Source organism: Tenebrio molitor, chromosome X, assembly GCF_963966145.1.
Source record: "Tenebrio molitor chromosome X, icTenMoli1.1, whole genome shotgun sequence".
NCBI lineage: Eukaryota > Metazoa > Arthropoda > Insecta > Coleoptera > Tenebrionidae > Tenebrio > Tenebrio molitor.
The window spans coordinates 1757740-1771730 of NC_091055.1; the positions used below are offsets into that span (position 1 = coordinate 1757740).

General features: G+C 32.1%; 3 protein-coding genes across 3 annotated transcripts; 2 read left to right on the plus strand and 1 right to left on the minus strand.

Annotated features, from left to right (window-relative positions):
* Nucleotides 1–102: 102 nt before the first annotated feature.
* Nucleotides 103–2758, plus strand: LOC138140210 (uncharacterized). Its single transcript, XM_069061038.1, has 2 exons — nt 103–261; nt 371–2758. The coding sequence occupies exon 2, from the start codon at nt 373–375 to the stop codon at nt 1453–1455; it is 1083 nt and encodes a 360-aa protein (XP_068917139.1). The 5' UTR covers nt 103–261; nt 371–372; the 3' UTR covers nt 1456–2758.
* On the minus strand, nt 1621–4163 carry LOC138140211 (galactose mutarotase). Its single transcript, XM_069061039.1, has 7 exons — nt 4022–4163; nt 3537–3783; nt 3290–3444; nt 2436–2733; nt 2235–2385; nt 1912–2101; nt 1621–1861 (listed from the first exon to the last, which is right to left on the minus strand). The coding sequence occupies exons 2-7, from the start codon at nt 3739–3741 to the stop codon at nt 1781–1783; spliced, it is 1080 nt and encodes a 359-aa protein (XP_068917140.1). The 5' UTR covers nt 3742–3783; nt 4022–4163; the 3' UTR covers nt 1621–1780.
* CycE (cyclin E) lies at nt 3025–13983 on the plus strand. Its single transcript, XM_069061019.1, has 12 exons — nt 3025–3043; nt 10608–10656; nt 10713–10760; nt 10964–11008; nt 11059–11142; nt 11257–11298; nt 11348–11440; nt 11492–11765; nt 11813–12349; nt 12401–12680; nt 12735–12952; nt 13006–13983. The coding sequence occupies exons 2-12, from the start codon at nt 10619–10621 to the stop codon at nt 13375–13377; spliced, it is 2031 nt and encodes a 676-aa protein (XP_068917120.1). The 5' UTR covers nt 3025–3043; nt 10608–10618; the 3' UTR covers nt 13378–13983.
* The last annotated feature ends 8 nt before the right edge of the window (nt 13984–13991 follow it).

A 13991-nucleotide genomic window follows, 5' to 3' on the forward strand; every position in this document is an offset into this window, starting at 1 on the left:
CATAAAAACCACAATAATTGTCATTATAAATTGTGGAAATATAAAAAAAAGTTATATTTGAGTAAAAATTTAAAGAGAAATCAAATATGGCGCCTAAAAAGCAAGATTTGATTGGTTACTAACGTTGTAATAATTTGTGTAGCAATTCCTAGTGTACTTTTCAAACATTAATTTAAAAGCGGTTATTATAATCATAAGTCATAATACCGCTAAACGCAAGGCAGTCCAAATTTTATCTTTATTCACAATTTATACCGAAAGGTACGTTAAATATGAGTGAAAATTCTGTTTTTGTAGGTTATGTTGTTTTCTGTTCTGTTCTACTTTATTTACAGAAATTCTGACTAAAATGTGATTATTTTAATTGCAGAAATGGGGGGCTGTCGCTGCTCTTACAAAAATTGTACAAACACAACGAAAACGCGAGATAATCTTCATTTTTTCCATTATCCAGTGAAACAGAAAGATCGGTGCAGGCAATGGATAGAAAACGCAAATAAACCACAATTTTATGATCTTGATGAAGATCAATTAAGAAACAAGGTGATATGTGAAACACATTTTGAGGATTGCTATTTTCCAAATATTCAGAAAAAGAGATTACTACAGGGTGCTGTCCCCACTTTAGAGGGTGACTGTGAACATAAATCAACTTCTGAACATTTAATGAAAATTCAGGATGTTCAAGTTCTTCCTGCAAATGCTGATGGGACAATTTTTGTTTTGGAAACTAACATGCAAAACAATTTTAAATCAGAAAGAGTTGAATCTTATATTTATACAAACAATGGATTAGTGCTACCTATAAGTAAATGCAATGAAAGTGTGGATGACAGTATTCAAATAATGTATTCAGGAAGTGAGGTTGAGGAAATAGATGAACCACATATAAGAACTCAACCTGAAGTAGACAATTTTACCACTTTAAATAATTCTTGTGAATCGATAAATATTGATAAAGATAGTAATTCTGATGCATTTACACAAGAAGTTGTAGAAGAGATGAAGATGAATTTTTATGAAAGCAAAACAAAATCTCCTGAAAAAGCTTTACAATTGGAGGAGAAAAAAAATCAATTTTCTATGAAAATCACTGATGATATTTTTTCAAAAACTGTTGGTAATAAGTATGTTAAAAAAATTAAACAACACAGTAAAGATATAGCTATTTTAAAACGTATTTTAAAATCCAAAAGGCCATTTAGGAAACCAACTAACAGTATAATAGTTAACTCATTAAAAAGACAAATCCCTTCAAGTTTATGTAGTATTGTTAATTTAAATTTAACTGGTAAGTGTGAATTTTCTTCTGGAGATTTAGAATTTTTTTCAACAATACATTCAGCATCACCCCAAGTTTATGAAATTTTGAGTCAAAAATATAAGTGGAAATTACCAAATCCAGAAAATTTCAATAATTTAACAAACAAAAACAATGGTCATGTTGATTGTTAAAATAACTAATGTGTATTTATATGAAACCTTTTTTTTAAGTATTGTTAAAACAGAATTTTATTAATTCGATTTAACGTTTTAACAATACTATTTTATTTAAAAGTGAATTAGCAATACGAATATTTATTAGAAGTAATTTAATAAGGAGTAGCTCAAATTCTGATAATTTTTACAAATTCCATATATTGTAGATAATTATAAGGACAAACAATCACTACAAATTTATTTTAAATGAATTAATAAAATGTAGGATCTCAAATAAGTATATATATTTTTTTTCGATGCCATCCAAAAAGCCGGTACATTAGGTAATCAATATTGATTTTTAATTTTTTACGGAAAACTTGTAAGACACGTTGTGATAATATGTTTCTCCAGGTAACAAAATAGATTTTGGGAAATTTTCCTAAAATAAACATGAAAAATTAACAGTTTCAAAAATTTGATTAAACGTACATGATTGGGAGCATCTGGCCAGTTTTGTGTTTCCAAACATAGTGCACCATGCTTATAATAATTACCATCTTTACCAGTAAGAGTTTCCTTGCTTTTGGAATTTTCCGGAAAATAATTTGAAGTATAAAACTGGACTCCAGGTTGATTGCTGTAAACTTCTAAAACCCTCCCACTTTCAGGGTGATAGACTCTAAAAAAATGTCAAAATGTAGAAACGCACCAATTTTTTATACACCAAATGGGAAACAAAGTTTTGCATTAAATTTTGAAGAAATCGTGTTATGCAATTAAAATTTCGATATGCGCAAACTAAGATGTTTTACCTTGCAACGAATGTAGTTCCCTGTTCAGGTCCTTTTGTAATACAGAAATTGTGATCAAACCCAGTGCTTTTAGGCACTTTGTTGATCAAATCTCCCAAAATTTTGGGAACTCGTAGATCAAAAACTGTATCAGCAACAGGCAGTAGCTTTCCTGAAATGCAACATGTTTTTGGTCTGTGATCGTCAGTCTTTGTAAAATACCTGTTGGGATACTGTCCTCATCCACATCAGTAATTTGATCAGCATTGATGCACACAACATGCTTGTATAACTCTGCAGCTCCTGCGTTATGACCAGCCAAATTGAAATAGGAATGATTGGTTAAGTTAACATACGTCGGTTTGGTTGTGGTTGCTTTAAATTCTACCAAAAATTCATTGGAATCGGTCAGTTCAAATATGGTGTGCACGACAAGGTCTCCAGGATAACCTTCTTCAAGATCAGCCGAATGATAACTCAAGATAAGCTTATTTCCATCCACAAAATGTTCCCAAACGACCTTAATAAAAACAGTAATTTGAAAATTGTTTTAATAAAAATTATCTTGGGTCAGTGATTAATTTAAAATGACTCGTAAATGAAGATACCCTAATTACCTAATTTATCATTGTTAATTACCTAATTTTATGTTTGTTAATTTGCTCTTGATATTTACTTTACAAAAAAAAAAAATCCAACTGACTCCAATTTTAAGAAGAGTGGTGTTAAATTAGAAACTAATTTTTCTTAACAATTCTGTAATTTTAAAGTGAACCTATACATTTACGGAGTTGTAAAGTGAGTGCAACTTTTAATTTTAAGCAACAAAAGTAAGTATTTTTTATCTTAGTTATTATTATTATTATTTTTTTTTTAGTAAAATCAAACGTTTTATTTCTACTACTCTGTACCAATTAAAAATAACTTCCGTTACTTGTAATGGTCATATTGTTAGTTTTTTTTTTACATTAATTGCATTTATCTTCATTTGTAACTATTAAAAAGGTGTAAAATGATTTGCTATTTTAAGTGTAGAAGAAATAACTACTTAAGTAGGTACATATAAGTATACTCACTTTGTCAAAACCAACAAATCCACCATGTAAGTGATTTTCCCCACGATTTTTAGATACCTGAATTATTTCGTTCAAGCATTTAAACTGACCCAATCCAATTCGATTGGCCGCTCGTCCAACCGTTGCACCAAAATACGGATTCAATCCTTGATATCCTACCATGTTTAAAATATGTATAGGTATGAAAAAAATTAACGGGCCATAATATGGTAAATAATTAGGAATAATTAATTCTGACTAATAATACCTGCTAAGTTGTTAAAACCTGCAACAATGTCTTTAACAACTCCATTTTTATCAGGAATTTTCATAGACGTAATTGTCGCTCCATAGGTAATGACCTGCACCGAAACTTTGTTTTCATTTGTCCAAGTGAAAAGTCTTATTGAAACACTTTTCCCTGTATTTTTATAAGTATAAAGATCAAATTGATCTTCGGTAAACTTAACCATTTTCAGCTCAACTGTTTTGACGTTATCGCACTGTACACTGAACTAAAAATACGGAGTTATTGTTTAATGATTTTGGTCGAGATAATGTTTCATATTTTTCAATAATCGTGCTTATATACCGCGATTACGTGAACCACCACAACCTTACAAGCAAATAGTATCTGAGCAAAACAAACTTGTTGACGACAACATCCTGATAAAACGGTATTACCTAAATTATCACATTCTAAACATGTTAAAAAAATTTCTCGCACATTGCATTTTTTTATTATATACCTACCTATAAGACATAAAAGTCAGTTAACGATATTTCGTTCGACCATTCTGACACCCTAATGGAATTCATACCTATTTTGCAGTCGGCTCGTTTACATAAAAGTAGGTACATTCATTAATCATACATAATCATTACAGTACAGCGGGTCAGGCCGCCATGTTGCAACTTTAAATAGTGTAAATTAGACAATTAACAATACGTATTGCCGACGTGTATTAAATTTAATAATAAACTTTTGCGAACTTTAATTTTGTAATGTTTAATCGGACATATCTGAAATCTAGAACAGTAGATAGGTACATTATAGTCCGAGAGCTGATGACGAATTTGGGTACTATTTCTTTATTAGTGAATCTGGAAACAAAAGTCGCTAAGGACATTTGCGGTTATTTTACTACTGCGCAGCATATAATATTTGCAAAAAATTAATACGAAAAAATATGCTTTAGGCAACTTGAAATTATTCTAATTTTTTTTAGTTTAGAATTTATAGAATACAGAAATGAAAATCCCAAATATGTGCAAAAAGCCAGACGAATATGACGGTTTTAAATAATTATCCGACGCGAATAAACATTTTCTCTAAAATTAAATTCTTAGAATAAAAACCCTAAAAAAAAGTAGCCCACATAAGTAAAGTAAATAAGTGCGACAAAAAAGTCTTATGCGTATACATAGGTTCGAGAGAGATAGTTTATCGACGTCTGCCTTAATAAATGTATAGCTTTTTTATACAGGTGATTCACGTAACTCGCTCGCTGGAAATTTTGTGATTTCCCAAAATCTTATTAATATGAAAATTGGTAGCCGGCTGCTCAAGTTCATATTTTCAAAATGGCGACACTTCCGGAAATCGATTCTGGCTTGCTTTATTAAATGGAAAGGTCCCATTTTGATTTCATATTTGAATTCTACGTTGAATTCTGAGTTTAGAACGTCCTTTTGCAGCGCCACCTTCTTTTGTCAAGACTTATCTGTCATCGTTTTTGACCTATGTCATCTTTTTCGCTAAAAAGCTAGGTTGCAGGATTTCATTAAAAAATGTAAAACTCCTGAACCATTGGAAATAAATAATTGATTTTTTTAAATTGATATCCTAAAGGTTTGGCCGATTTTTGCACTACTAATGATATTTTTTTATGTTTCACACGCCTAGTGCAATTTTTCAAATGTAATAATAAAAAAATGTCGATAACTTCATTTTTTTAAATAACAACTACCAGAATAAAACATTCTTTCTTTATTATCAAGCGATTATTTTATTTGAATTTTTATTGAAAATTCACATTGTAATAAATATGTAGTAGAAAACAACAAAATAATAAAAAACAAGCATTGAGACAATCAACAATGTTTATCTTAGTTTCAGCTGGTTTCAGTACGCTTTGGAAAAAATGTTGTTATTTACTATTTATTGCAATGCGATTTTTGAATAAAAATTCAAATAAAACAATTGCTTGATAAAAAAAAAGAATATTTTATTTAAAAAATAGAAATCACGCCAAAACGGCTAGAAATAGGCGTACACAATGTTAATAAAAATGGCCTTAAAATTAGATTTTATATTTTATATCTAGTGTTAGAAATGGTAGTTGCCATTTAATAAAAAAATTAAGTTTTCGACATTTTTTAATTATCAATTTTGAAAAATTACACATGAAAAATGATCCAGGTAGTGTTACATTTTAAAAAAATGCAAGTTTCAATCAATGTTTCGATCTCCGTGCGCACGACGTCTTCCGCCAAAAATAATAATAATCCGAATTGAGAGGGGCAAAACTATAAAAGACAGGAGAGGTCGCGGGGAAGGGCTTTTTGTCTTTGGTCTTTGGTCAGAGAGATCAGATCGGTGCGGGACTGTGAAAGGGGCTGAAACGGCGAGTGGGTGAACGGCGAGAAAAGGGTGTGGAGACGTCGAGGGTCCGAAGAGGGTAAGGCTGGAAGAAGAGTCCAGGAAGTCCAAACCCAGACGCCGAGGAGCGGATTTACGGATCCCCGACGGAAGGTTCGTGAAGAACCAAACGCCGGAGTGCGGAGTCAAATTCCACGCCTGGATTTCGTCGTCTATCGTGGGCCCGAGGAAGTCCCCGAGAAAGTCCAGGTCTCCAGAGACGTCGACCGCCTCGTGACGATCAACGCCAGGGTGAAAGAAAAAATTTTTAGTTTTAGCGAAGCCAGCGCGTCGTTTCAGGCAGAACGTTTTTTTTTGTTCGGGTTGAGTTATCGGTCTGCTGGTGACCTCGCCTGCAACGGCCGGTCAGGCCGATAACAGTTTTTTTTTTTTTGTAAGAGTTCTTGTTTATTTTATTTCTTTATCTTTTGTGTCCTCGTCCGCCGCGCGACTTCCTTTTCTATTTCGAATTTAGCTTTTTTTTTTGGGAAACGAGGTGAGGCCCGAGGGAACAGCCCCGCCGATCGTGGGCGGCGTAGAAGAATAGCTTCGAGGACGATATCGGGCTTTACTTTCGGCTCTTCCCCTTTTTTTTTAATTTAGTTTTTGAAATCAATTTATTTTTCCAGAGTTTTTTTTTTGTCGCGGCGAGGGCACAACCCTTCATTTTTGTACATAATTATTGAGTGTGAGAAACGTTTTTGTTGTCAAATAATCAGATTTGTACGTGTGCTGAACTGAGTCAAAATATATTCATTTCGTTTAAACCACTCGGAGTTTACTTTCTTCCGATTATCACCACCCACCCCCACATTTAGCTTGTACTCTCGAGCAGTCTCCAGTGCATCTCGACCCGAAGTCTGTTAAATCGTTATTTTGGGAAAATTTCCCCATCAGGGAAAATAAATAACGTAATAGTATACTTGTACAAATAACTATATAAACATTGTTAAAAATTAAAAACGAGTTAGAATTTTCCTTACCCTGTTAATGTTCTTAATTTTTTAATTGCCGTGTCTCGAATTTTTGTTTTTTGAAAGTACACTTTCCATTTCAGTTTGCTGTATTTTCTGTAAAGAACTATCCCTTTTGTCTCAAACTTATCATATTTTTTTAGTCTTGATTCGTCAAGGTATAAAACGTTCTATATTGATTATATTTTTTTCCAATTTGTACAAGTATTTCATTAATCTCGTTCATTAAATTTTTCAAACTTCCATTGTTTATTAAAAATAAATCTTCAGGTGTATCAAAACAAAAACTATTTGGTATGTGTTTGTTGAGATATGTTGTATTTTTTATTTTTTTTATTTTTCATCTTTTTTAAAAGACATTCAAAATCTAAACTAACAAAATATGGATGCCATTGCTCTGCTCCATTTGATGTATACTGTCTTGTGTTTTTTCCTTTTGTTGGTAGTTCAACAATTGTTTTTTCATATAACGGGTGACTATTAAAATTTTCACTTGGAGTTGGCTTTGAACGAGTTTTTATTTTTTCTGTACTTTAGACACACGCAAGAACGAACGACAAATGACAGTCAGTACAATTGAAACATAACCAAATTAAGAGAAAAACATTTATTGAAATGTCAAATTTGTCAGTGTCTAAGGTGCAACGGAAAACAAAGAATGATCCATAGCCAACCCTAAGTGAAAATTTTAATAGTCACCCGTTATATGTACATGATTCAACATGTTGATTATATTTTTCCTCCTTTTCAAATGATCTTTGACATTTTTGACACAAGTAACGTTTTCTATTTCACAGATTCAGTTGTTACGTCTGGCTCACATTTTTAAAAAGGCTATAAAAAATAGCGGTAGTGTGCATAAAAAATTGATAAAATGGGTCTAAAAACAGGTCATTTTCTTAATTTTTTGTGTTTTTGAACAGACTTCAATGGGCTGTTTTTCAAACTCAACAAACATCAACGACTAAAACTTGAACATCGACTCATTTTCCTAAAAAAATTGATGATTTGGGAAAATCTGAGTTAGAACTTAGGATTAAAAATCAGGGTAAAAAGTCAAATTCAACGTTGTTTTTGATGTTTTTGTAGAAATACGGGTTTTTGTTGAAAAAAAAATGCATAGAACATAGGAAAATGACTAAGAAAACTACGCATAATAATCTGAGTCAGAACATTACCCATATTAGACTACTGACGTAGACATTAAAATTTTAGGAAAAACGAAAACCACAAACTCATTCAAAAAATTGACATTGCTTTTTTACTTTTGGCTCTTGTTGGTATAATTTATACCCGTAATTCAATTCTTTATAAGTAAAGAATTACAGCGGAATACTCGTATAAGATAGGTATGTACATACAGATAAACAAGGTGAATCCATTCTGTTTCGAATATTTTGCAAATGTGTTTGTCTGACTTGAAATCGGGTATAGAATTTGTCTGATCATCATATATTGACAATTTTAGTGAAATGTGTTTTCCAATATTGTTCAGTTAATAGACAGATTATTATCAACATCATTGTCGACCACCTATCGATTGTTGGTATCTTTGCGTGTATAAATTAATTCAACAATGTACCTACGTCAATCTCATCAAACTCGTACTTTCGGAAAATTTACAAAATGAATTCATATTGACGAACTTTTAAATAAAACTAGAGGTCGTCCAGCAGTCGAAATTCGACTGTTATTCATTAAATTTTTAAGATTGAACGTTATTGAGATTTTTTTTGTATCAAAGAGTATACCTCTATAATAATTGCATATAATTTTTTTGAATTTTGTTCTATTACGTCAGCTGCGAGCGTGTACAAATACGTCATTATGCATTAATTTTCGAGTTATTTGAAAAATACGAACGATAGGAAAAATAAGTATAGCTCGGCTAAGCCATATTTAAAAAACGATAACGCGTTTTTTGACATTTCCTTGGGTTTTTTTTTATTGCTACACTGGCCAGGTTACCGAATGAAACTGATTTGTTTACATACGTTTAATAAAAAGTAATGAGCGGCTGTATTTTAGAAAAAATACCAGATAAAATGTTATAATAATATCGTATGATCAAAAAGTCTTTGGATCAGAGTTGCCGTGGAATTAACAAGCTATCTATGAAATTATTTATTTCAATTATTTTTGACATTTACTTGACAACTTTCAAGTTAGCAGGTTATAATTCAAAATGTTTCAAAGAGAACATAAAATTTTTATTATTAAATCATACTACAGTAATGGAAATCGTGATGAAAATGGTAACTGGGTTTATTTACCTCATTTATGTTTAAATGAGGTCCGTGACAGATTAGCGCCACTTTGAAGTACAATAAAAACTACGGGCAGAGAAGTAAATAATTCTATAGATGGTCTTTACATTTCATTGCTATCGCGATCCAAAGACTTTTTGATCATACGATATAACATGTTTGTTTTATTTTTTTTTTACTGTTCAATTCAATTGTTTTTATTATTTTTTGTCTGCAAAGTATTGCCGTAACTCATCTTATTCATTTTGAAATATTGAATGTGAACCTGCGATAGATGTTGAGCATTTTATCTGAGCTCAGATTATTGAAATGAATTATGTACTGCAATAGGAAGAGATTTTTTCGATTGTGTTACCTAATAGTCGATTGTCAAATAAAACTCGAATAAATGGAAAGAAACCAATGTAATATCTAGATGTCACGTTTGTTTATCAACTGATGGAAGATAATAACACCGAGAAGTGTCAACATTCACATTGCCGATTACAAACGAGATTTGTTATCGCGTTTTGTTATCTAACGTGATATTTAAAGTTTAAATTCTGCTGAGGTTTTGGCGCGCTTTTTTGTAGAATTAAAAGGAAAATTATCCGTAGCGCGCATGCGCCTCAAAACGCGGTAACCATTTGTTGATGTTATTTCATTTTTCGTTCGTCAGCTAGTGTTGGTCGTGTGTTAAATTCAGTGCTTATTACAATAAATTAGTGATTTTAACTGCACAGATTGTTCATTCCGTATTAAAAATAGTTAGTCAGTTTTTAAAGAACGTTTGGATGTTTCTTGAGGATGTAAAGTACATCTGACCCAACTCGCTACCTGTTGACAATAACGTCGGTAATATATTTAATTTATATAATTTTTATTACACACCTAAAACAACAGCTGATATATCTATTTGATCAATTCATGTTTCTGCTCCATTTATGTGCTCTATAAATAAACCATATAATAAAAATATGATAATTGTATGGCAGATTCGTGGGAGGTGCACTTTCCCGGTCTTTTTGCATTGAACTCCAATTTTCTCATTTAATTTAAATGAACAATGTCAGTTTTACTGTGTAAATGTTTAAAGTAAACCCTAAAGTTGACTAGTGTCCAGTTAAATTTCCAAAATACGTTGGTATTATAAAATTTTGGGCGAAAAATAATATTTGCCGCCTATAACCTAACACTTCTCGTCCATTCATTTTCAACATTGAATATTTTCAACTAAGGGCCAAATTTCAAGGGGGAAATTGTTCTAACGTGTCTAGTGAACACTTGTTTAATGTTCTGAACAAGTTGCAAGATAAAATTCCAACAGTTTCACTGTTAACGTGTTTCTTTTGGCGCGTAAAGTTTCAGGGATTGTCAATGACCGCCACGAAGGCAAAAGTTCTCTTTAAACATTAATTTTATTCAAATATTTTAATAGTCTGCTTCTTGACGATTAATAATAGTGCGTGTTTTGTTAGGGTGGCGAATTATGGTAACTACTATTCACAGCGAAACAAGTGAAGACAGGTGGGTAGTTGTAACATTTTCAACCAGCAAGACAACTTTTATTTTATATTTTGTAGAATTGCAAACATGCTGGAAGATCGCCGAACAGAAAAATCTAAAAATAAGTAAGCAAATATCATTTTAGTCATATAAAATTGCATTTATAAATCACACTGTCGACAAAAATACATAATTTATGTACATACTAGACAGTTTTTTAAATGTGTCAGTACTGTCAGTTGACACTCTTCTGTTAATATTTTCAATTTTCAATTTATTTGTGTGTCATCAGTTTAAAGGGCTATTTAAATGACCTAATATTTTGCAGCTCTGGTGAAAGTAGTGGAGATGAAGGACAAAATAAAGAGAATGAGTATGTATAGTTTTGTGTTTCTGTTTTTTATTAATCAGATTTAAATGCAGCACTAAAGAGAATGTAAATAATTTGGACCAAGTTGAAAATGTGACACATGATGACAGCAATGATTCTGATGAAGAAGACCAAAGGTAATACATAGTTCTAATAAGAATTGCGCGAGATTAAATCTTATTATAATTAGGAGAAACAACAGTTTGGCATTTATTCTGTTTGTATATTTTATCATCATTTTTTCTTTGCAGTCCTGTAAATGATGAGAAAGATCAAGTTCCTTTTAATGACAGGTAAATATTGCGTCTGACTATCCACATCTTTTTTAAACCTTAATTTTATTAGTAGTTACAAATGTTCACAAGCTGAATTGGATGATGCAAGATGCGGAGAAAGTATACCGTCTTCAGATTCAAATAAAGAGAACGTGGATCGGTTTGTTTTTTCTAAATTTTCTGTCAATAGAAAATAACATAAAGTTTTCAGTAATTTGTTACCTGTAGAATTTAATCCTTCTGATTGGGTCGATCAAATCTCAATTGAACAGTATGATAACACTGATCAAATTCCGTTGTCTCAGTTACTGAAGATACACGTTAAACAGTTAGTGTTAGGGTTCGAATTTGGCGAGGCCACGAAACGGCGTGCTCAAGAAAATATGAAAACAGCCAGAGACAAGAAAAAGAATGAAAACCGAAAAAGCGAAGAAGTCGCTTTAACAAAAAACATCGAAAAAAATTCGGGTGATCCGGGTTATTCGGTAAGTACAACACGACTTAAGTGTTCTCGACTTAACAAAACTTGCAGGAAAAGCCGTGCTGTTCAAAAACTTTGTCGGAAAACGACCACAAGACTCCGCACTCCCGCAAGCGACAAAGACTAACCGAATCGAAAGCGATAATTAATTCGGACAAAGATTTTTGCAAAGCCACGCGTCGGGTACCTGATTGTCTGATAGACCATCACGATTGTACAGAAGTGTGGGTTTACATGATTTATAAAGAAGAAGCTTCGTTGAAGCTTCGGAATCCGCGAGTTTTTAACGATTTTAAAAGCGTCACTCCTAGAATGAGAGCAATTCTACTTGATTGGTTAATGGAAGTGGCGGCTGTGTATCATTTGAGAAGAGTGACTTATTACTTAAGTGTCGACTACTTTGATAGGTTTTTGTCTATCAGGCCTGATATACCAAAAAGTCTTTTACAGTTAGTTGGCATCACCTGTTTGTACATAGCTGCGAAAGTTGAAGAGATTTATCCTCCAAATCTTTCCGAATTCTCGTATGTTTGTGACGGCGCATGCAAGTCCAAAGAAATTGTATCGTGCGAACTTTTGATATTAAATGTAAGTATGGGGGTGAGTTGCAGCGACAAATTGTTATCTATCCCGTTCCAGAGTTTAGGTTGGGAAGTTGTGTCAACGACTCCAAGTGATTGGCTTAATTTGTACATGCAGTTACACTTTAAAAGCAGCGATGTCGTTCGTACTGCATTAAATATGGATTTTAATAAAGATTTTATATTTCCCCAATATTCAGCTTATCAATTCACTCGCGCTTCACAGTTGATGGATTTGTTGTCTTTAGATCCAGGATTTTTGAAATTTGGATACAGTGTTATCGCTGCTGCGGCTATGTACTTTATGTATGGTAAAGAAATTGCCCTTTCAGTTTCCGGTTCGTATCTTTAAATTATTTTGTTTTTGTTGTTATCTTTATGTTTATTGACAGGTTTAGCCTGGGAACAGTTGAAATCTTGTGTGGATTACATGGAAGTGTTCTACACAATTATTAAAGATGTACCTGACCCTCGTTTACATTCCTGCTTAGGAGGTCCTCATCCGGAAGAAATGAACCGATTTTCGACTGGACTAATGGAAAGAGTTCAAAGTGGACCGCAAAATGAAAATTATTCGTTTCAGACACATGTTGCTAGCATGGATTACTTTGTAACTTTACGTTCATGTTCTCTTATTTTTTTTTTTTACGTAATACATTGCAGGAAAAAGCCACCATTTACAGACTTACGCGACAAAAGTCTCAGACACAAGCGACTGAGAAACATTTGGAATCAACTGCTATCAATGATAATTTAAAATCTAACACTACCGATTTTTGTACGGTGAAGTCTATTGTCGGTAATGACGACAACGAATGTACCGATGGTATTGAAGACAATGAAAACTCAATTCCTGCTGACAAATGTATTGGCAGTAACTTAATAGATAATATAACTCCACTGGAAGAGTTGACAAAAAATGATGACAGTCACGACGTTGAAGCATCCAACAGTGAACAAAATTTAATGAGTCTTGATGAAATCTTTGAACTTATTTTAAGCCAAGACGAGTTGAAAAATACAAACTCGGAGTAAACTCATGTTGTTCTTATTCCAATACAAAACATTTTGATTTTGGTTGTGATACTGTCATTTACGATTCGTTTTGAAAATTTTTTTCGTCATGCTGCAAAAAATTTGTCAGTTAATGATCTACCTCGTTATCTGTGACATGATGAAGGAAGTAATCAATTTTGTTTTTTTAAAATATGTATTTTCTCAGGTGTTTGTGTTTTATGAAATTGGTTTTTCTTGGCAAGTTTTGCCATAAAAATTTTATATCTGTTTTTCTAGCTCACTGTTTTACGTATTTGTATTGGGAACTGATGCATGCATTCTGTGATCAATAGTTTTAATGTTAAAATACGAGACTCACTTACTCCAAAACAATATAGTCGCGTTGAGACAAGATTGACAATACAGTGTTAAAAATTAAATTGAATTTAATAAATAGGTAATTTTATTAAAAAAAGCTCAGATCTCGCTGTAAAAAAATATTTGTAGAATGAATTTTTTGTTTGAAAATATGGACGTTGTAATTTTTGTATAGATTTTTGTGGTTTTGTAAACAGCAAAGTATAAGACTGTAATTTCACAAATATTTTTGTAAAATTGGTTTCAAATAAATTGTTCAGATAAAAATGTAGTTT

Excerpts from the sequence above, each read along its gene's own strand:
- LOC138140211 (XM_069061039.1), bottom strand. The coding sequence starts at position 3,741 with ATGGTTAAGTTTACCGAAGATCAATTTGATCTTTATACTTATAAAAAT. Across the intron at positions 2,102-2,234 it reads GGAACTACATTCGTTGCAAG|AGTCTATCACCCTGAAAGTG; the intron begins GTAAAACATCTT and ends ACATTTTTTTAG. Across the intron at positions 1,862-1,911 it reads GGCCAGATGCTCCCAATCAT|GAAAATTTCCCAAAATCTAT; the intron begins GTACGTTTAATC and ends TGTTTATTTTAG.
- LOC138140210 (XM_069061038.1), top strand. The coding sequence starts at position 373 with ATGGGGGGCTGTCGCTGCTCTTACAAAAATTGTACAAACACAACGAAA.
- CycE (XM_069061019.1), top strand. The coding sequence starts at position 10,619 with ATGGTAACTACTATTCACAGCGAAACAAGTGAAGACAG. Across the intron at positions 11,299-11,347 it reads CAAGTTCCTTTTAATGACAG|TAGTAGTTACAAATGTTCAC; the intron begins GTAAATATTGCG and ends CCTTAATTTTAT. Across the intron at positions 12,681-12,734 it reads AATTGCCCTTTCAGTTTCCG|GTTTAGCCTGGGAACAGTTG; the intron begins GTTCGTATCTTT and ends GTTTATTGACAG.